The 22,069-nt window shown below is 44.1% G+C and overlaps 2 protein-coding genes across 2 annotated transcripts in view; one reads left to right on the forward strand and one right to left on the reverse strand.

Moving 5' to 3' along the window:
- The window catches only part of LOC309564350 (uncharacterized protein), a 97,490-nt gene that overhangs the window by 47,790 nt on the left and 27,631 nt on the right, over positions 1–22,069 (reverse strand). The window lies entirely within an intron of this gene.
- LOC309562795 (uncharacterized protein) lies at positions 18,179–21,839 on the forward strand. Its single transcript, XM_082267100.1, has 2 exons — positions 18,179–18,229; positions 20,480–21,839. Exon 2 carries the CDS (start codon positions 20,521–20,523, stop codon positions 21,685–21,687), a length of 1,167 nt encoding a protein of 388 aa, XP_082123226.1. The 5' UTR covers positions 18,179–18,229; positions 20,480–20,520; the 3' UTR covers positions 21,688–21,839.

Consider the following 22,069-nt stretch of genomic DNA (forward strand, 5'->3'; position numbering starts at 1 on the left):
TTGCCTATGGATCACGGTCCTCCATGGTGGATTGGACAGACGGTTATGAGGGACAAGCTGTCTGACATTTATGAGAAAGCTGTCAATGAAGATGACAGAAACGAGAAGGAGCGAAATGATGCCAAAAATGCAGTTGAAGAATGTGTATATGAGATGAGAGACAAACTGTGTGGCATTTATGAGAAATCCGTCAATGAAGATGACAAAACAGTTTCATCCGGAAGCTTGAGGATAATAGGAGGCTTATCAGTGAGTCAGCAGTGCCTGACACATGCGTGCCTGGAAATATGTGTCCCAACCCTAGGGTTGAAACAAGAGGGGGGGGTATGTGACAGGAAGTCAGCTAAATCTGGGAATGTAGTCACAGGAAGGAGATACATTTCCACCTGATTGAGAAGTCCATTAATTAATTTAGGGTGTTGGCTACAGAGCTAGCCAGCAGGAAGTTGAAAGGCCTTCACCTGTTCAGAATGAGGGAGTTAAGGCTCTATAATTTGTTCAGAGAAATTCCTGTTGTTTGCTGCCTCCAGAAGCTGCATCCTGAAGCCATGTGGGCTGGGAGCAGGAGGACAGTCAGCGTGTGCCTCCCGACAGGATGTGTGGGCCTGGGAGAAGACCCCCCGGAGTGATGTGTGCCCGGGACGGTAACCAAGGGTGAATACGTCTCAAAGGTGAGAAGACGAAGTGTTTCTGTGTGAAAGAAACAAAAGGACTGTGTTGCCCTGTGAAACTATTATAAAAGGACTATTGAGTGTCCACTGTAGGACAAGGAAGTCTGCCCGACGGTAGGTTGGAGACAGACACTTAGGCAGGTTCCAGTTGTGAGAAGGTAGCCGCCCACAGAGGCAAGGATTTATTTTCTGTTTTATTTTATTTTGGATGTTTTGCTGCATACAGCCTGGTGAAGAAAACACCATTTAATAAACCACACTGTTTGTTTGCAAGCACTTGTCGGCTACCTCTCTGGGAAAAAACACCCCCCAAGGGGTCATCCACACCCGCCACCGAGCTAATCCCTCACAATATATATATATAAATATATACATTTTATATATTTTATCAAGGACTTTTTATATAGGTATATGGACTTTTTATATCAGCGCTGAGTCACCTTTATTTGTGACCGGTTCCTGGATTTTGCACTGAAGCACTTTACATTTTTTTATTTTTTTTATATATATTTTTATACCTGTGTATGCGCATTTATATAGATATTTTTTTGTAATGGCGCTGAGTCACCTTTATAAGTGCCTTTCTCCTGGATTATTGCAATTTGCACCGAGCCACTTAACACTAGTCACTTTTTTTTTGTTTGTTACATAGTTACATAGTAGGTGAGGTTGAATAAAGACAATAGTCCATCCAGTTCAACCTGTGTAGGTGTGTGTGGCTGTAATCATCTCTCATACCCCTGAATGTTCTGATCCTTGAGATGTACGTTCAAGAGTCTTTTGAAAGCCACCATACTACCCGCAGAAACCACCTCTTGTGGTAGAGAATTCCACAATCTTGTAGCCCTAACAGTAAAGAACCCCTCACGTTGCCTGAGGTTAAAACGCTTCTCCTCTAATCGCATTGTATTCCCCCGAGTCCTCATGCAATCCCTTCGACTGAACAGCTTTTTTTCTATGCTGAGATCACCATTGAGATATTTATAAATTGCTATCATGTCCCCTCTCAGGCGTCTCTTCTCCAGGGAGAATAAATCAAGCGATTGCAGACGCTCTTCATAATTAAGGTCCTCCAATCCCCTAATTAGTTTAGTGTCACTGCTATAATTCACAATTTTCGATGGTCGCTATTTTACCATCGAGTCAGTGTGAGGTGAAATTCCTTCGCTAAGGTTGTATGCACATTGGTCACTTTACTTATGTGTCATTGAGTGATACACTAGTGTTGTTCATTATTATATATTTATTATTTACAAAGTTATTATTATATATTTATTACATGAGGACACTTTTATTTAATTTTTACCATTGATTGGGTAATTTTTACTAACCAACTAGTTTTTTTGGATCACTTGGCAGCGCCACTCACCTCCCCTCTTATTACCATTTCTATTATATTATATTATATTATATTATATTATATTATATTATGTTATATTATATTATGTTATGTTATATTATATTATGTTATGTTATATTATGTTATGTTATGTTATATTATATTATGTTATGTTATGTTATATTATATTATGTTATGTTATGTTATGTTATATTATGTTATGTTATGTTATGTTATATTATGTTATGTTATGTTATGTTATGTTATATTATGTTATGTTATGTTATGTTATGTTATATTATATTATGTTATGTTATGTTATATTATATTATGTTATGTTATGTTATGTTATGTTATGTTATATTATGTTATGTTATGTTATGTTATGTTATGTTATGTTATATTATATTATGTTATGTTATGTTATATTATATTATGTTATGTTATGTTATATTATGTTATGTTTTATTATATTATATTATGTTATGTTATATTATATTATGTTATGTTATATTATATTATGTTATGTTATGTTATGTTATATTATGTTATGTTATGTTATGTTATATTATGTTATGTTATGTTATATTATGTTATGTTATGTTATGTTATGTTATGTTATGTTATGTTATGTTATATTATGTTATGTTATGTTATATTATATTATGTTATGTTATATTATATTATGTTATGTTATGTTATATTATGTTATGTTTTATTATATTATATTATGTTATGTTATATTATATTATGTTATGTTATATTATATTATGTTATATTATGTTATGTTATATTATATTATGTTATGTTATGTTATGTTATGTTATATTATATTATGTTATGTTATGTTATGTTATGTTATATTATATTATATTATGTTATGTTATGTTATATTATGTTATGTTATGTTATGTTATATTATGTTATGTTATGTTATATTATATTATGTTATGTTATATTATATTATGTTATGTTATATTATATTATGTTATGTTATGTTATATTATGTTATGTTTTATTATATTATATTATGTTATGTTATATTATATTATGTTATGTTATATTATATTATGTTATATTATGTTATGTTATATTATATTATATTATGTTATGTTATGTTATGTTATGTTATGTTATGTTATGTTATATTATGTTATGTTATGTTATGTTATGTTATGTTATGTTATGTTATATTATGTTATGTTATATTATGTTATGTTATGTTATATTATGTTATGTTATGTTATATTATATTATGTTATGTTATGTTATGTTATGTTTTATTATATTATATTATGTTATGTTATATTATATTATGTTATGTTATATTATATTATGTTATGTTATGTTATGTTATATTATGTTATGTTATGTTATGTTATATTGTATTATGTTATGTTATGTTATATTATATTATGTTATGTTATGTTATGTTATATTATGTTATGTTATATTATGTTATGTTATATTATGTTATGTTATGTTATATTATATTATGTTATGTTATATTATGTTATGTTATGTTATGTTATGTTATGTTATGTTATGTTATGTTATGTTATATTATATTATATTATATTTCTATTTTATTATACCCACTACAGGATTATACATAGGAGGTAGGCTGCAGCCAGTTACATACATCCGTAGCGTGGATTTTTTCTATATACCAAAAAACAAAGATTAACCACCTGTTTTACCGCCTGTGTGAAAGGATCCTTTGACAGACAGCGACGCCTGTAAGATTCCTCCATGGAAGCAAATGGGGCTGCAGCCCCAACATTCTTGCATTTGCAAACTGCTCCCATAATGCAAAATTGGTGTTTTTTATAGTGCCAAAACATGGTTTGCAGCTTTCTTGCAAATTCACCCCCAATGACATATACCCCAGTGCAGCCCCCCCCCCCCCCCCATCTAATGTTCTACACATCAGAGGACTTGCAGGAAGATGATGATGTGTGGAGATGACACCATCCCCCCATCCAATGCTGGGACCCCCCTTCTCTCATAATAAGAAGATATTATTACCTCCTCCTCACTGGGTATACACTCTTCAGGCTCACTGCCCCATCAGCACCCCTCCTCCTCATCATACCTTTTTTGAGCTACAACAACATGGCCACCTCCTTTACTGAGGACAACTAATAGAGGCAATATTTTTAGCAGGGATATGCAAAATGTGGCCCTCCAGCTGTTGCAAAACTACAAGCCCTACAATGCCTCTGCTTCTGGGTGTTATGCTTGTTGCTGGCAAAGTGTTGCTATGCCTCATGGGAGTTGTAGTTCTGCAATATCTGGAGGGCCACAGTTTGCATATCCCTGTTTTAGAGACTTAAATAGAATTGTAGATCACTCACAAAGCACTTCATTTTTAATGTATGCAATAGACAACACCAATTCAGATCACTGAGCTTACTAGACAAATGTGCGGCTACAACAAAATGGCCGCTTCTTATTTAGTACTTGACTTTTAAAAACTCTAAAATTCCTGTATATACGCAACTATATTATCCCTATCTAGAGTAAAATTAAACATCCTGCTAATAATTCTGAAGAACAATAGCGGTTATAAAACCAGAGACTTCATTGCTATACATTGGACTACGAGAAAATGGCCGGCGCTCAGAGTTGGATTCGTGCTCTGTCGTTTCTCTGTATTACCTGATCGTGAGCCGCGCAAGATACGCCCCCTCCGTCTAGCCGCTGTAGTATCACGCATGCGCGGAGTGAGACAGAGCTACACAGAGCTGGGGAAGTCAGAGGCCATATTTCGGTAGCTCAATGAAGGAAGGCTGGAGCATTTAGTCAAAGTTTTCTTGATTTCCAGCAGCTGCTGGAGGGGTGTGAGGCTGGAGAGTGTGTGTCCAGTGAGGAGGAGGTAATAATGTCTTCTTATTATGAGAGGAGGGGTCCCAGCATTCTGTGTGGAGGGATGGAGGGATGGTCATGTGACATCATCAGAGCCTCATCTTCTGCTCATGGCAATGTTGTATCCTTTAGCTTCTCAACTCCTCCTGGGCCTCCAGCCAACTGCTGCAGATCCCCTAACCCTTCCAGAGTGCCACCCAACCTCCCATAGTGGGCTGGTACCTCTAAACCTCCCATAGGACCCATGGGTGCCCCCATAGTACCACCCAACCTCCCATAGTGGGCTGGTACCTCTAAACCTCCCACAGGACCCATGAGAGCCCTCAGCCCCCATAGTGCCACCCAACCTCCCATAGTGGGCTGGTACCTCTAAACCTCCCACTGGACCCATGGGAGCCCGAAGCCCTCATAGTACAACCCAACCTCTCATAGTTGGCTGGTACCTCTAAACCTCCCACAGAACCCATGAGAGCCCTCAGCTCCCATAGTACCATCCAACCTGCCATAGTGGGCTGGTAACTCTAAACCTCCCACAGGACCCATGAGAGACCAAAGCTCCCATAGTGCCACCCAACCTCCCATAGTGGGCTGGTACCTATAAAACTCAAACAGGACCCATGAGAGCCCAAAGCCCTCATAGTACCACCCAACCTCCCATAGTGGGCTGGTACCTCTAAACCTCCCACAGGACCCATGAAAGCCTGCAGCCCCCTTAGTATCACCCAACCTCCCATAGTGGGCTGGTACTTCTAAACCTCCCACAGGATCCATGAGAGCCCTTAACCCCCCCCCTCGTACCACCCAACAATCCATAGTGGGCTGGTAACTCTAAACCTCCCACAGGACCCATGAGAGCCCTTAGCTCCCATAGTGCCACCCAACCTCCCATAGTGGGCTGGTACCTCTAAACCTCCCAAAGAACCCATGAGAGCCATCAGCCCCCATAGTACCACCCAACCTCCCATAGTGGGCTGGTACCTGGAAACCTCCCACAGGACCCATGAGAGCCCGAAGCCCCTATAGTACCACCCAACCTCTCATAGTGGTCTGGTACCTCTAAGGCTCCCACAGGACCCATGAGAGCCTGCAGCCCCCATAGTATCACCCAGCCTTCCATAGTGGGCTGGTACTTCTAAACCTCCCACAGGACCCATGAGAGCCCGAAGCCCCCATAGTACCACCCAACCTCCCATAGTGGGCTGGTACCTCTAAACCTCCCACAGGATCCATGAGAGCCCTCAGCTCCCATAGTACCACCCAAGCTCCCATAGTGGGCTGCAGTTCCCCTAAGCCCCCCACAGGACCCCTGAAAGACCTCAACACCCACGGTGCCACCCAACCTTCCAAAGTGAGCCGCAGTGCCCCTAAACCGACTACAGGGCCCCCCTGAGAGCTCTTAGCACCCACACTGCTACCCAAGCTTCACAATGTCACCAAACCTCCCATGGTGGGCCGCACTGCCCCTAAACTTCCCACAGGACCCCTGAGAGCCCTCAGCACCCACAAACCTCCTACAGGACCCCCTGAGAGCTCTCAGCCCCCACAATGTCACCCAACTTCCCATAGTGGCCTGCAGTGCCCCTAAACCTCCCACATCAGCACCCACAGTGCCACTCAACCTCCTATAGTGGTCTGCAGTGACCCTAAACCTCTCACAAGACCCATGAGAGCCCTCAGCACCCACAGTGCCACCCAACCTCCCATAGTTGCCTGCAGTTCCCATGAACCCCTCACGGGGCCTCTGAGAGCCCTTTGCCCCCAGAGTACCACCCAACCCCCCATAGTGGACTGATGCCTCTAAACCTCCCACAGTGCCACATAACCTCCACAGTGCCTACCAACCTCTCATAGTGCCCTGCAGTGCCCCTAAACCTCTCACCAGGCCTCTGAGAGCTCTTAGCCCCCAAGTGCCACCCAACCTCCCATAGTGGCCTGCAGTGCGCGTAAATCCTTCACAGAACCCCTTTGAGCCCTTAGCCCCCTACAGTACTACCTTACCTCCCATAGTGGGCTGGTACCTCTAAACCTCCCCCCAGTGTTGCCCAACTTCCACAAAGTCACCCAACCTCCTATAGTGGCCTGCAGTGCCCCTAAACTACAGGACTCCTGAGAGCCCTCAGCCTCCCACAGTGCTACCCAACCTCCACATTGCCACCCAACTTCCCATGTGCCCCTAAACCTCCCACAGGGACATTGAGAGCCCTTAGCTCCCACAGTGCCACCCAACCTCTCATAGTGGTCTGCAGTGCTCCTGAAATGCTCAGGACCCATGAGAGCCCTCAGGCCCTACACTGCCATCCAACCTCCCATAGTGGCCTGCGGTGCCCCTAAACTACAGGACCTCTGACAGCCCTCAGTCCCCCAGAGTGCAACCCAACCTCCACATTGCCACCCAACCTCCCATGTGGTCTTCAGTGCCCCTAAACCTCCCAAAGGAACTTTGAGAGCCCTCAGCCCCCACAGTGCCATCCAACCTCCCACAGTGGCCTGCAGTGCCCCTGAAACCCTCACAGGACCTCTGAGAGCCCTCAGGTCCTACATTGCCACCCAACATCCACATTGCTATCCAACTTCCCTGAGTGTCCTGTAGTGCCCCTAAACCTCCCACAGGACCACTCTCCCTGGGTCCCTGAGAGCCTTCAGCCCTCACATTGCCACCCAAACTCCCACAGAGCCATTTAGAGCTCTCAGTCCTGCATAATCTCTCACAACGCCCCCCCCCCCCCAGCCCCCATAGCCTGCTGCAGAGCCTCCAGCCCCCCATAGTGCCCTCTACCTCTAACAGTTCACCCCAGCCCATTCAGAAACAAATCCCCGACCAGTTGCCCCCAGAAACCTCATCCCTTACTGGGCCACCAAGTGTGCTGCAGAGCCCAACACCTCCATCTCCTGCAGTGCCTCCCAGCATTTCAATACATAGTCTGTACTCCCATGCTTTTATAGTATGAGTATAAACTTTTTATTTGTGTTTGAAGTGGAGAGAGTCCAGAGGAGGACTACAAAGCTAATAAGGGGAACGAAGGACTAACTGCAAATATTAAACTAATTCTAGGGCAGTGATGACGAACCTTGGCACCCCAGATGTTTTGGAACTACATTTCCCATGATGCCCATGCACTCTGCAGTGTAATTAAGCATCATGGGAAATGTAGTTCCAAAACATCTGGGGTGCCGGGGTTTCTTCATCACTGGCTCAGGGGGTTGCCTAATATTGGAATTATATTGACACTATGCAAATCATTGACGGCCTGAACGTGTGTTGTCTGTCATCTGTCCAGGAGAATATGAGAAGGTTAAGTGGAAGGGAAATTATTTTTTGCCTTCATGAACTAGATCAAAATAGGTTTAGAATAGGAACCTGATAGACCTATAACATATATATACTGTGTTGATTTACCACTTTAGCTGCAGGTCTGGCATCTGAAATCACTTCTGGTCGTCATACAGCCCCAGACTGACGCGTTTCGTCTGAGGATGTTTAGGGAATAACTACCGTAATTAGGTTAGTGTGTTCATAATAATTTCTCTATCGTTCATTAACAGACGCAGCTCCATATAATTCTTGACCACTGGGTTATGCTGCCCCCTATAGGAGTAGAACACTAGGCAGGAAAAAGCTTTACCACGCCTATGGGCAGTCCCTGCAGGCATACACCCACACACTCTGCTATAGACTTCAGTTTGTTTCTGCCTAGTTTAGGAGTTGGACCTAGTTCCCTGCTCGGACTTCGGTCTTAGCTTGTTTTTTTGGGAACCTTTGGTAAAACTTTAAGGCTATTAGAGTTTACCTGGCGACTACTGAATCTTTCAGGAAATCAGACACTCTTTGTCCTTACGGAAGGACCTAGAAAGGGATTGGCTGCATCTGCTGCGACCATTTCCAGATGGATCAGGCAGACGGTGGTTGTCACTTACCTGGTAGCTAGAGCCTGAATGTGCAGACGAAGGCCTCTCTTACACCTCTGACTCAGAGCCCCTGATAGAGTAAACAGGAGGCGCAGAGTCACACGAGTGCCGGTGGACGTGCAGGCTGCAGGACTGCTGGTTGAGTAGAGTTCCAGAAGGAGGCAGATGTCCTGGGAGTAGTTGGACCAATGCAGCAAATTGGAAGCCTCGGGGAATACTAGAAGATAAGCAGAGTCAGACAAACCGGTTCATACACAGAGAGGTCAGATCAGGTACAAGTCGAGAGAATGGTCAAAGAACAGGCTGGGGTCGGTGCAAGCAGAGAACTGGAGTAGTCAGAGGCAAGACGGGTCAAGATTTCAGGAACAAACACAGGTAACAGGAAGCAGGACTGGCATGGAACGCTGTAGACGAGACAGCACTGATCCTGGGAGCAAATCCAGCTTAAATAGCCCATTTGGTGCCTAAACTGTCATTCGATGCGCCGCGCACATTAGCGTGTGCATGCGCACTAACATTCGCATCCCGGCGCTTCTGCGTTCGCCAATGCGCCAATTAGCGTGCGCTAACGCGTTGGCGCTTGCTAAATGCACCTCTTCTTTGGGAGATTCGAGAGGCAGGACCTTGCCTGCGGTTGCCAACTTGTCCTCTGGCAGAACCTTCCTGACAGTGGTACAGGCTTATTCACTGAAGGGTCAGGTTCCACCTTTCCCAGAGAAGGTGTATTCTACTAGGGCACTGAGTGCTTCCTGGGTTTTTCACCATAAGGCGTCAGTGGTACAAGTTTGCAAGGCGGCAACCTGGTCGTCTGTGCACACGTTCACTAAATTCTACAAAGTAGATGTTTTGGCATCTTCGGATGTTTCTTTTGACTGCAAGGTTTTGCAGGATGCTGTTTGAAAGAGACTTTGGTCTCTTTGAGGGTGTATGATGTTTATAGGTGTGCTCCAGTTGTTCCTGGTTGAGCTCCATGTTCACTGGTTGGCTACGTTTAGCCTTTTGGGAATTACGTTCTTTTTTGCGTTTTTCCCACCCCTCATGCAAATAATGCTTTGGGACATCCCAATGGTTAAGAAGAATAAGGAGCTGTGTCTGTCAATGAACGATAGAGAAAACTGGATTTTTGACTTACCGTAAAATCCTTTTCTCTGAAGTTCATTGACAGACGCAGCACCTGCCCCTCTATCTTGAGTGGGTTGGGGTTTTTTTCTCTAAACACTGCTTGCAACGACACTGAAGCCTATAGCAGAGTGTGTGGGTGTATGCCTGCAGGGACGGCCCCATAGGCGTGGTAAAGCTTTTTCCTGCCTAGTGTTCTACTCCTGTAGGGGGCAGCATAACCCAATGGTCAAGAATTATATGGAGCTGCGTCTGTCAATGAACTTCAGAGAAAAGGATTTTTACGGTAAGTCAAAAATCCAGTTTTATATTTGAGGCACTGTCATATATTGATAAATATTCAATATTGCTGATTTACTTACTGTAATCGTTCAAACGTCCCAACACAACGGAGAATGTAGATTAATTAAAAAAACTCTTAGATGCGTTTTTTGGTGAACACAATGGTAGTGAAATATACACAAGCACACTCTCAGGTTGGACTGGTGTCTTTATTCAACCTCACTAACTATGTAACCACTGATCTAAACTTCCCTTACATTGCTGGATGGCACAAAGGTTTTCAGGTATCTATTGGGAATGCTGCCTTGGTGGCTCAGACAGCAGTAGCCATTCCCTGAAAAGTGTCCCCGGTGCCCTCAATTTTATCTGAAATCCAAATTCCTCTGCCCCTGATCTTCTAGTGGCACAGGGGTCAGTAGAGCCGAGGGACCTGTCACAGGCACTCGTCAAGAGTGCCGACTATGTCCCCCCCTCTCCATTTATAGAAGCCGTACCATAGCTTCCAACAAGGAAAACACTCTCATTCATTCACCTATCCTTCATTTATAGAACGCTTTTCATTCATGGAAGTGATTGTACGACGTCTGTGAATGGAGAAGGGGGAGGTGGAAGGGGTAGGTATAGTCGATACCCTTGACAAATGCCTGTGACAGGTCTATCGGCTCTATTAATTTCTACAATACTGGAAGATCACAGCTGTGGGGTTATGGGTGGGCAGATGACTTTGGATTTCAACTAGGACTGCCACCACACGGGTCACTTCTTATTGAATGTAAGTACTGTCCCTTGTGCTGATTTTTAGGAAAAGGTTGACTAAACTTATAACACAAACACAACAAAAATGGGTTTGGGACTTTGTGTGAGGTGTGTGACCAACCATGGATGTGTACCATATAAACATAGTATATAACACATACTACTAGATAAGAAGAGGTAAGTATATAATAAAACCAATTGTATAATTGTATTGATTGCAACAAATGGTAACAATTGTATATCCTAGATGTATTACATATAACATTGGTACAATCAAGCCATAAATTACTAAAAAGATGAAAAGCAGGTAAACAGTCATAATAGTTACTATATCCATGATGGGTGGAACCGATCATAAGAATGGTGATAAATGAATAATAAAATAAAAAGATCCAAAAAAGGTATATCCTAAATAGGCTCTACGCGTTTCGTGGTAACCACTTCTTCAGAGAAGATGCACCATATGTCTACAACAGAATTGTATATGATTAATAATGTTACTAAATACCAAAAGTATGCTAACAGGGCCTTTCACGGATCATTCATTACTTACAATTCAAATCAGGATGTTAATGATTACGATAGAGGATGGGGGGGTATGCCGGAGAGATGTCCAGCTGACTAAGTTGACTAAACTTAGAATTCGAGGCTGAAAATATTTACTTTGTTTGTAGCACCTTCACCTTTACAAACTGTTTCTTCCCGCAGTAGGACTCTGACAACTGTAGGAATATATAGAAGGACACAAGGATCTGTAGAAGGACATCATGATAAAGCACCGGCCGCCCCTCGCATCACCGGGTAAGAGGAGACTTTTTTTTTCTTGTAAAGCAGAGAAGAGTATTGAGGATCCACCTAGATATACAGATATAGAAACAATGGGGGGAATATACAAGTGTTGACCAATGAGCACTTGCCATTAAGAACATTATAATAGATACCCACTCTGGGGCTGTGTACCGTGTCTACACCTGCAGCTCAGTCCATCACAGCTGCTATGTGTGGCGGGGTCTGGAGGGGCCGGTGTTCTGCTGAAAACTCCCAACTTGCCGAATTCTCCAACGACGTTACTTCCGGTGAGTGTACACCAGGAATAATTGGAGATTTCGACCACTTGGTGTTTTCACAGAACACCGGCAGCCTTTACACTCCAGTAGATGCTATAATTAGTGTAGATTGTTAGTCCGCCTGCTAGTTGTCGCCACCCTGGAGGCGGCCATGTTTCTGGTTACTAGTGGGTGGACTAACAATCTGCACTAATTATAGCATCTACCGGAGTGTATAGGCTGCTGGAAGTTGTGTGAAAACCTGTAGTGCTCGAAATATACAATTATTGCTGGTGGACAGTCACCGGAAATAACGTGGTTGGAGATCTCGGCAAGTTGGAGTTTTCGGCAGAACAGCGGCCTGCGTCTGCGCCACCACTTTAATAAAGTTAATACAGAACCCAACTCTGAGCAATGGGACATGTCTCTGTTGGCCAACTTAGAGTTGGTCTTATATACCTCCAGTTTATCTATCTACAGTAAAACTGTGGATTGAGAGTAATTATTCCAATTATTACACCAATTATACCTGGTGTACACTCACCGAAAATAACGTGGTTGGAGATCTCAGCAAGTTGGAGTTTTCGGCAGAACACTGCTAGCATCCCAGCAACCAATGACTTGGGGCTGAATGCAGACAGTGTGCGGAATCTGATGGGTGATGCTGAGAGACTATTTTCCAGGGATTGCCTTCCTTATGATTTACAGCGGATGGCTATGGATAGACCACTGTTGGGCTATCTAGTGGTTATGGATTCCGCCCACCGCCATCCACTTTCAATTACCGGGAGTCACCAATCATCCTCCATTAGGCTTCCCCCACTCAACAGCTCAACTCCTTGACCATTACACTTGTATATGTGACGGGTGTAGTGGCAGGCTAGGGAGCCACACTGAGCCAGCGTTAATGAGTTGCACATGAGAATGGAGTGTATGATATAGGTACTCCTACCACAGTGCCAGCCTCCATCATGCCGCCTGCAAAAGATTCATCTACTGGTTTCTAATAGCAAGAACCAACATTTGTCATGCAAAAGCAGAAAAAAGTGCTATGAAACTTGTCTCTTCATACTGTGCAGTTGCCTTTTCATGGTGTAGCAATAACAGGATCTTTCATTGGACACACCTGAACTCAGTCATTTGTAGGGGTGTCCACATACTTGTGGCCAAATAGTGTTTGACTATATTTGTGTTTCCTACAGATGGATCCAGTAACAGAAATACCGCAGAGAGATGTCCCCGTCCTCTGTATTCCCGGGACTCCACACAGGAACATCAGGAGATCCCTCAGGAGGACCAGGTAGATCGCAATAAAAACGTATTAAAGCATTGTCTGTATATGACCTATAAGGGAGGATTCTTGATCGTATAGTATGATATAAAATGTTAATATTTTTATTACAACATGCTGTTTTTATTTTTGTATTTATTCAGGGCGACAATCTGATTATTATTAAAGTTGAAGTGAAAGATGAGGATGAAGAAGAGATGGATGCAAGGGGTGACGAGTCATGCAAGGGGGAGGAAGTTCCTCCAGGGATCAGCACAGGTGAGTAATGGACACTAAGGGCTAGGGATCGACCGATTATCAGCAAAGCCCATATATCGAGGGCTGATATGCACTTTTCCCGATATATCGGAATCGGCCCCTGAGGTTACCAATATTGCCGATATTTTGGGAAAGCGCATGTAGCGGAGTGATGCCTGCAGCTAGAGACATCACCCCAGTACCGGCGTCCATAGCTGAGGGTCGGCTGTCTTGTAATGAGAACCGATGCGACTGAGAAGCTGCTCAGCTGTCATTACAAGGAGCAGGAGGGGACGTAGCCCCCCCCCCCTTCCCCCGCTGTCTTCTGCGGCTCGCCCGGGTCTCTTTGGCCAATATGCAAAATATCGGTATTGGTATCGGCAACGAAAAACCGTTATCGGTCGATCACTACTAAGGGCTTCTTCACACTGCCCAATGCCCATATGCTGTATGCTGAGTTTTTGACAATCCCCCCCCCCCCCCCCGCGCTGCCTTCAGCGGCTCGCCTGGGTCTCCCGTCCCACCAAGAGACCCGGGCAACCAGCCTGCACGGTGGCCGAAGACCCAATCAAAGCCACATTCGGCTCTCATCGGGTCTCCATGCAAAAACCCAGAAGTGATGTCATGAGTGACATCACTTCCAGGTACTGTCTGGCGCCAGATTAAAAATGACAGCATTCAGAACAGCCAAACTTGGCTTTTTGAATGCTTTTAAGTGCAGAGGAGGGGTTTGGGGTCTTTTAGACACCCAGATCCCTCCACAAAAGTACCTGTCAAAAAAAAAAAAAAATTAAATGTACAAAAATATCGCCGATACTGATATGCATTGGCCAAAATATCGGTATCGGCAACGAAAAACCGATATCGGTCGATCACTACTAAGGGCTTCTTCACCCTGCCCATATGCTGTATGCTGAGTTTTTGCCTGCAGTGCAGTGTGATGCACGTTTCAGCACATTGAATTGATAATTTTTTATTTTTTTTTAAAAACTTAATTTGTAGTTTCACAAAGTGACACATCATTCATGACCCCACACAGCAGTGCGGCATGCTTCACTGCTAAGCAGTGATATGCGGTGATGTCCAGTGTGTTTGGTAAAATGCTACATGTCTGCATTTTACTGCAGCTCACCACACCTCAGCTACTGGCAGCCTTGTAATGTGAACGGAGCTCATAGAAAATAATTTTCTATGTGTCCTGGACGTGACTAATGTGAATAATGTTGATTCAGTGCCGAAAAACCCTAGTCACCACACTATGTGTGATTGAGCCCTTAATCTACAAGGGTCCCAGATTCTCCTTGTTCAGTCACTACCACAATCTCTTCTTCTCCCCCCTCCTCTGTCAGTAGATAGTGATGGGGAGACACAAAAAGTTGGTTGCTTTCAGAGGTCTTCCACAGTTGGATAGGACTATGAGGCAACAAATCCAAATGCTTGGCAGATGCAGCCCTCCTCAGATAGGAGAATCCAAAGTGAAACTACAAAAGAACAAACAGGAAGACACAAGCGCCTAGCGCACATGTCAAACACAAGGCCCGCGGGCCGAATCCGGCCCTCCAGGTCATGTCATGTGGCCCGCGTACTGCGCCTGCAGCTGCAGGAGAGCTCCAGCCCTACTCTGGTCCTCCTCTAGATCCTGTACTTTCTGCTTTACAGAAATGCCTCCAGTGTCTTCCCAGCAGCAGTACAAGGTAAGGGGGGTGCACAGTGATGTAAGGTGGGGGGGGGGGACTCAATTATTGATGGTGGGGAGGCTCTTGACATCTTATGTAAAAGGTAAGGGATGCTCTGGACATCTAGTCTTACAACAGATACAACTGGCCTTGGTGGGGAGGCTCTTGACGTCTTATGCAAGGGTAGGGGATGCTCTGAACATCTAGTCTTACAGATACAACCGGCCCTTTTGAGGGCAATCATAATGCTGGTGTGACCTTCGATTAAATTGAGTTTGACACCCCTGGCCTAGCACATTATCAAAGATTTATTTAAAAGCTAAAAACTGGTATGTATAGATAGATACTCACAAAAGTACAACTTGTAAAAGCGTGTAAGCCACCAGATGACATACAGTGCACAATAAGCATTCTCCAACAACACCCTGCTATGCTGGCAAGCTGACGCGTTTTGGGGGCACACCCCCTTCTTCAGAGCTAAGCTGACCCAGCCCATCCATGTTCAGGTGCTTAACCACTTGCCGACCGCCCGCTGCATATATACTGCGTCAGGCTGGCTTGGCTGCGGGAATCGCCGTACCTGGTGAGTGCTCTTGGGGGGCCACCAGGCAGCAGGGATGCCGATCCATGGGACTGGCAGCACCGATTGCCGCCGGTCACCCGCGATCGCTCCCCGCTGAGAGAAAAGGACGGTCTGCTGTTGTAAACACAGCAGACTGTTCTCTCTGAAATAATCACAGAGCCCCTGCGATCCTCCTATTAAGGATCACAGGTCTCTGTGTTAATTTCACAAGTCCCTCCCCCCACAGTTAGAGAACACCCCTTAGGCTCCCGTTTAACCCTTTGATCACCCCTGGGTTAACCCCTTCCCTGCCAGTGTCATTAGTACAGTAACAGTGCATATATTTAGCACTGATTATTGTAGTAATGTCACTGGTCCCCCCAAAAGTGTCAAAAATGTCAGTTAGGGGTCCGATCTGTCCGCCGCAATGTCGCAGTCCTGCTAAAAATTTGCAGATCGCCGCCATTACTAGTAAAAAAAATAAATAAAAATGACAAATCTTTCCCCTAGTTTGTAGACGCAATAATTTTTGCTCAAACCAATCATTATCATGTTACCAAAAATATGTAGCAGAATACAAATTGGCCTAAAAGGATGAAAAAATAATTGATTTTTAAATTTATTATTTTGGGAATGTTCTATAGCAGAAAGGGAAAAATATTGTTTTTTTTTCCAGAATTGTCACTATTTTTTTGTATATAGCACAAAAAATAAAAATCGCACAGGTGATCAAATACCACCAAAAGAAAGCTCTATTTGTGGGGAAAAAAGCACGTAAATTTTATTTAGGTACAGCGTCGAACGACCGCGCAATGGTCCGTTAAATAACGCAGTGCCGAATCGCAAAAAATGGCCTGGTCATTAACCGGTTGCCGACTGCGCACAGTATATTTACTGCGGCAGTCAGCCCCGGCCAGGCAGAGTGACGTAGATGTCACTGGAATTTGAGCCAATAGCAGGCGAGCGCGCGCCCGCTGAGGCGCGCGCCTGCCTCGGCTCGTTCAGGGAGGAGTGTCCGCCGGTCACACTACGATCGTCGGTACAGCAGGAGAAAGGCAGAGCGGCTTATGTAAACAAGCCGCCTGTCATTCTCCCCTGTGTAAAAATGGAGATCAGACGGTTCTACTATGTAGAACCGTTGATCTCTGTTTTTACAATAGTAGCCATGTCCCACTACAGTTAGAAGCACGCCCCTAGGACACACTTAACCCCTCCCTGTCCAATACAGTTAACCCCTTCCCTGCCAGTGTCATTTTTACAGTAACAGTGCATATGTATAGCACTGATTACTGCAGTAATGTCACTGGTACCCCCAAAAGTGTCAAAAATGTCAGTCAAGGGTCCGATCTGTCCGCCGCAATGTCGCAGTACCGCAAAAAAAAATCGCAGATCGCCGCCATTACTCGTTGACCAAAAATGACAGAAATCTTTCCCTTTGTTAGTAAACGCGATAACTTTTGCGCAAACCAATCAAAATACGCTTTTTGCGATTTTTTTTTTTACCAAACATATGTAGCATAAAACAATTTGGCCGAAAATGTTAAAAAATTTTGATTTTTACATTTTTTTGGGGGGGAATTTCATATAAAAAAAAGTGAAAAATATTGTTATTTTTGCAAAAATTACGCTCTTTTTTTTGTTTATAGCGCATGATCAAAAAATCGCACAGGTGATCAAATACCACCAAAAGAAAGCTCTGTTTGTGGGAAAAAAAGGATGTCAAATTTGTTTAGGTACAGCGTCGCACGACCGCGCAATTGTCCGTTAAAGTCACGCAGTAAAAAATCGCAAAAAAAACCCTGGTCAGGAAGGGGGTAAAATCTTCCGGGGCTTAAGTGGTTAAGGTGGCAAATCCTTACGGTCCAGAAGTGGTTAAATACATACATGCATGCGTAACTCCACCCCAAACCAAGGAGGGCTGAACCAAAAACAACAATATCCTGTGCATGTACTCAAAGATCAAAATGAAAATAAAAATGAGCATAAACCAACCTGGTTAACCAATGCGTCAAGGTTGCCGGCATAGCGGGGTGTTGTTGGAGTACATTTATACTGCACTGTATGAAATCTTGTGGTTTACACGCTTTTTCAAGTTGTACTTTTTTGAGTATCTATCTCTACCAGTTTTCATCTCTTAAATACATTTTTGGTAATTCACTAGATGCTTGCACCTTCCTGTTTGTTCTTTTGTAGTAATGGGGGGACAGTATGTGCCCAGTGGGGGAGTCAGGAGCCATCAGCCTCTATTAGACTCCGGCTCTCCTCCTCACATCATGTCATTGTGTGTTACCAGCCAAGAGAGGTGACCAGTCTCCCCCCACACACACTCTCTGGGGTCTCTCATACATCTCAGTACAGGGGGCTTCACTCTCATCTTTATTCACAGATCGCAGAGACACTCCAAGAGATGTCAAACCTGAGAAGAAGAGACATGCGAGGATTAAAGAGGAGGAAATTCCTGTAGAGATCAGCACAGGTGAGGAATAATTATAAAAAGATCCAAAGATTCTGTGTGCCTAGTAGTCACTTATTCAATATATTTGGGTCTACGTATTTGTATTAACCACTTTACCTCCGCTTACATGGAGGCTACTGCGGCAAAGTGCCGCGATCCCGTCCAGCGACGTAGACCTACGTCGCTGGACTCCGCCCCTTGTGGGCGGCGCTCGCGCGCCGCCGGAGGCTCGCGCGCCGCCGGAGGCTCGCTCCCGCTGTGTTCATTCACAGCGGGAGTCGGGCCAGCGGAGGAGCAGCGGCGATTGCCGCTGCTCTGCCCCGATCGTCGGGGATCGAGTCTGGAGATCCGCCCGCTGTGTGTAAACACAGCGGGCGGATCTCCATAGTGACAGGGACTGACAGATCGGAGTGTTCAGCATAGCTGGACATCCGATCTGTCCTTCTGTCACACAGTCACCTCCCCCCCTACACGTCAGTAAGCACCAGGCATACATTAACCCCTCCCTCTCCAATAAAATTAACCCCTTCCCTGCCAGTGTCATTTTTACAGTAACAGTGCATATATATAGCACTGATTACTGTAGAAATGTCACTGGTACCCCCAAAAGTGTCAAAAATGTCAGTCAAGGGTCCGATCTGTCCGCCGCAATGTCGCAGTCCCGCAAAAAAAATCGCAGATCACCGCCATTACGCGTTAAAAAGAAAAACACCAAAAATGACAGAAATCTTTCCCTTAGTTAGTAAACGCAATAACTTTTGCGCAAACCAATCAAAATACGCTTATTGCGATTTTTTTTACTAAACATAGGTAGCAGAAAACAAATTGGGCAAAAATTTAAAAAAAATTTGATTTTTACATTTTTTTTGGGGGGAATTTCATATAAAAAAATGTGAAAAATATTGTTATTTTTTCAAAATAAACGCTCTTTTTTTGTTTATAGCGCAAAAAGTAAAAATCGCACAGGTGATCAAATACCACCAAAAGAAAGCTCTGTTTGTGGGAAAAAAAGGACGTAAATTTCGTTTGGGTACGTCGTCGCACGACCGCGCAATTGTCAGTTAAAGTCGCACAGTGCCGAATCGCAAAAAGTGGCCTGGACGGAAGACAGCAAAATCCTCCGGTGGTAAAGTGGTTAATGGGTTGTCTTTCTGGCGTGAATTTTATAAGAAATTAGTAGAATAATCTGATCTATAAGTAAGATGTCCCCAGCTTTTTGGTTTTTACATTAAATACTGTACGTGCACTTCTTTTTTTTTTTTTTTTTTTTTTTTTGGTAGATGGCTAAAAAAGCAAACATTTGTGAAGTTTGCTCTTTGGTAGGATTTTTAAAGCTCAATTTCATCTTTAACTGCTTCCGAACCGCTCGTCAGCGGGGAAGCCGATGCAGCGGGCAGGCAGCTCCAATTGCCGCCTGACACCCTTGATCGTTCCCCGCTGAGAGAGGAGGACGGTCGGCTGTTGTAAACACATCTGACTGTTCTCTCTGGAATGACACTTTTGGGATGACCAGTGACATTACTACAGTAATCAGTGCTAAAAATATGCCCTGCTACTGTAATAATGACACTGGCAGGGAAGGGGTTACCATTGCGGGTGATCAAGGGGTTAAATGTGAGCCTAGGGGAGTGATTCTAACTGTTGGGGGGCGTGGCTTGTGAAATGACCATAGAGATCTGTGATCCTATATAGAAGGATCACAGGCGCTCTGTGATCATTCCAGGGAGAAGAACTGTCATATGTGTTTACAACAGCTGATCGCTCTTCTTTCTCAGCAGGGAACGATCGTGGGTGTCAGGTGGCAATTGGAGCCACCTGACCCGTGCATCGGCTTCCCCAATGCCGGGTGGGGGCGGGAGTGCACCACCAGCGGCACGCGCTCACCCCCTAGCTGCCTCCAAGCGACCAATGTAGCCCTACGTCGGTTTGCCTGGGAGAGCCACACTGCCGCAGTAAATATGCGGTAAGCGGTCGGCAACCGGTTTAATACTGGACAATAGGTTTTTTTTTAAATTATGAGTTGGAATTAGGCTCTAATGTAGTATGCGTTAATTGTAAATGGGATATACAAATTAGATTTAAAAAATAAAAAAACATAATAAATATTATTATTTCATATAAAAGAAGGAACGAATTATGACCACATTTTGGGTTGGGGAACCTTATGATTTCCTTCCATTATAGAACTTACCTAGAGAAACTTACAGAGAAATTGTCATGATTGTCCTTTGCTAACAACTGTCATTTCCATAAATGTCTGTTTGCCTTTAGATGGACCAAAACACAGAAATAACCCAGAGAATCATCCCTTTATGTCTTTGGAGTGTGAAACCGAAGACAATGTCACATCTGATTCTTCAGGAGAAGACTCCACTTTTGAGAAATCCCATCCGTTACCATCCAATCCCTCTACACATGGTGGGAGTCTTCCAAATCCCTCCCATCCCACCACTCCTTCCAAAAGCCAGGAGGGTGAAAAATTCCATTGTTCTGTATGTGGCAAAAGTTTTTCGCAGAAACGCATTCTTATCGGCCATGAGAGACTTCACACAGGAAAGAACGTGTATTCCTGCTCAGAGTGCGGAAAGTGTTTTTACTGGAAGGGCGGTCTTATTAAACACCAGCGAATTCACACTGGCGAGAGGCCATTCTCCTGTGCGGAATGTGGAAAGAGCTTCAAACAGAAGTCCAATCTTGACGCTCATCAGAGCACTCACTCAGGAGAGAAACCTTTTTCCTGTGCAGAGTGCGGGAAGTGTTACGCATGGAAGGTTCAGCTCACCATCCACCAGAGAAGTCACACAGGGGAGAAGCCCTACTCCTGTTCTGAGTGTGGTAAATGCTTTACTGTAAAATCAGTTCTTGCCAAGCATGAGCGAGTTCACACAAGTGAAAAGCCATTTTCCTGCTCAGATTGCGGCAAGGACTTCAGAGAGAAGTCAAATCTTGATAGGCACAGGAGAATTCACACTGGTGAGAAGCCATTTTCCTGTTCTGACTGCGGAAAATGTTTTGCTTGGAAGCTTCAGCTGATTATTCACGAGAGGAGTCATACAGGGGAGAAGCCATTCTCTTGTTCCGAGTGCGGAAAATGTTTTACTCTGAAATCCCACCTCGTTAAACATGAAAGAGTGCACACGGGGGAGAAGCCTTATTCTTGTCCAGAGTGCGGCAAATGTTTTTCCCGACGGCAAAGGCTCACCTCACACCAGAGGAGCCACGCCGCAGAAAAGCCGTATTCGTGTCCAGAATGTGGGAAAGGATTTTCCTGTAAACAATATCTTGTTTCTCATCAAACAATTCACACTGGCGAGAAGCCGTTTTCATGTTTGCAATGTGGGAAGTGTTATGCGCACAGTGCGAGTCTCAGCGCACACAAGAAAACCCACACAGGAGAGAAGCCATATTCCTGTTCAGAATGCGGGAAACAGTTTTCAAAGAAAAACTGTCTCATGTCACATCTCGGCTCTCACAAGTGACGAGTCGCAACTGCAGACAATTTTTTTCAAGAAGTTGAAAAACATTTGAAACTGTTATGGTATCTCTGGTCTCCCACAGAGCCATAATTAGTCTTTCTGAGAAATGTTATAGCTTGGGAATACTCTTTACTGCCAGGCAGAGGAGGCTTTATGTGGCTGAAAAAGAAAAACAGGTTCCTTTCCAAGGCTAAAGACAACTGCTAACCAGAGACTTTCATGGGATCCTACATGCCTCACAATGGCTAAGCAAATACACCTTTTTACCCCACAGATATGAGGTTCTGTTCACATCAGGGTCATGATGTGCCTGGGGATTGTATGTTTTCTTCTTCATATATTGGGGTATTCCTACTCCACTCCGAAATCATAGTGGGAGCTTAGT

The sequence above is a fragment of the Pelophylax lessonae genome, assembly GCF_965119305.1.
Source record: "Pelophylax lessonae genome assembly, chromosome: 9".
In the NCBI taxonomy this organism is placed as follows: Eukaryota; Metazoa; Chordata; class Amphibia; order Anura; family Ranidae; genus Pelophylax; species Pelophylax lessonae.

Bases quoted from the DNA above. Each gene is read 5' to 3' on its own strand.
- LOC309562795 (XM_082267100.1), top strand. From the start codon at position 20,521: ATGTCTTTGGAGTGTGAAACCGAAGACAATGTCACATCTGATTCTTCA.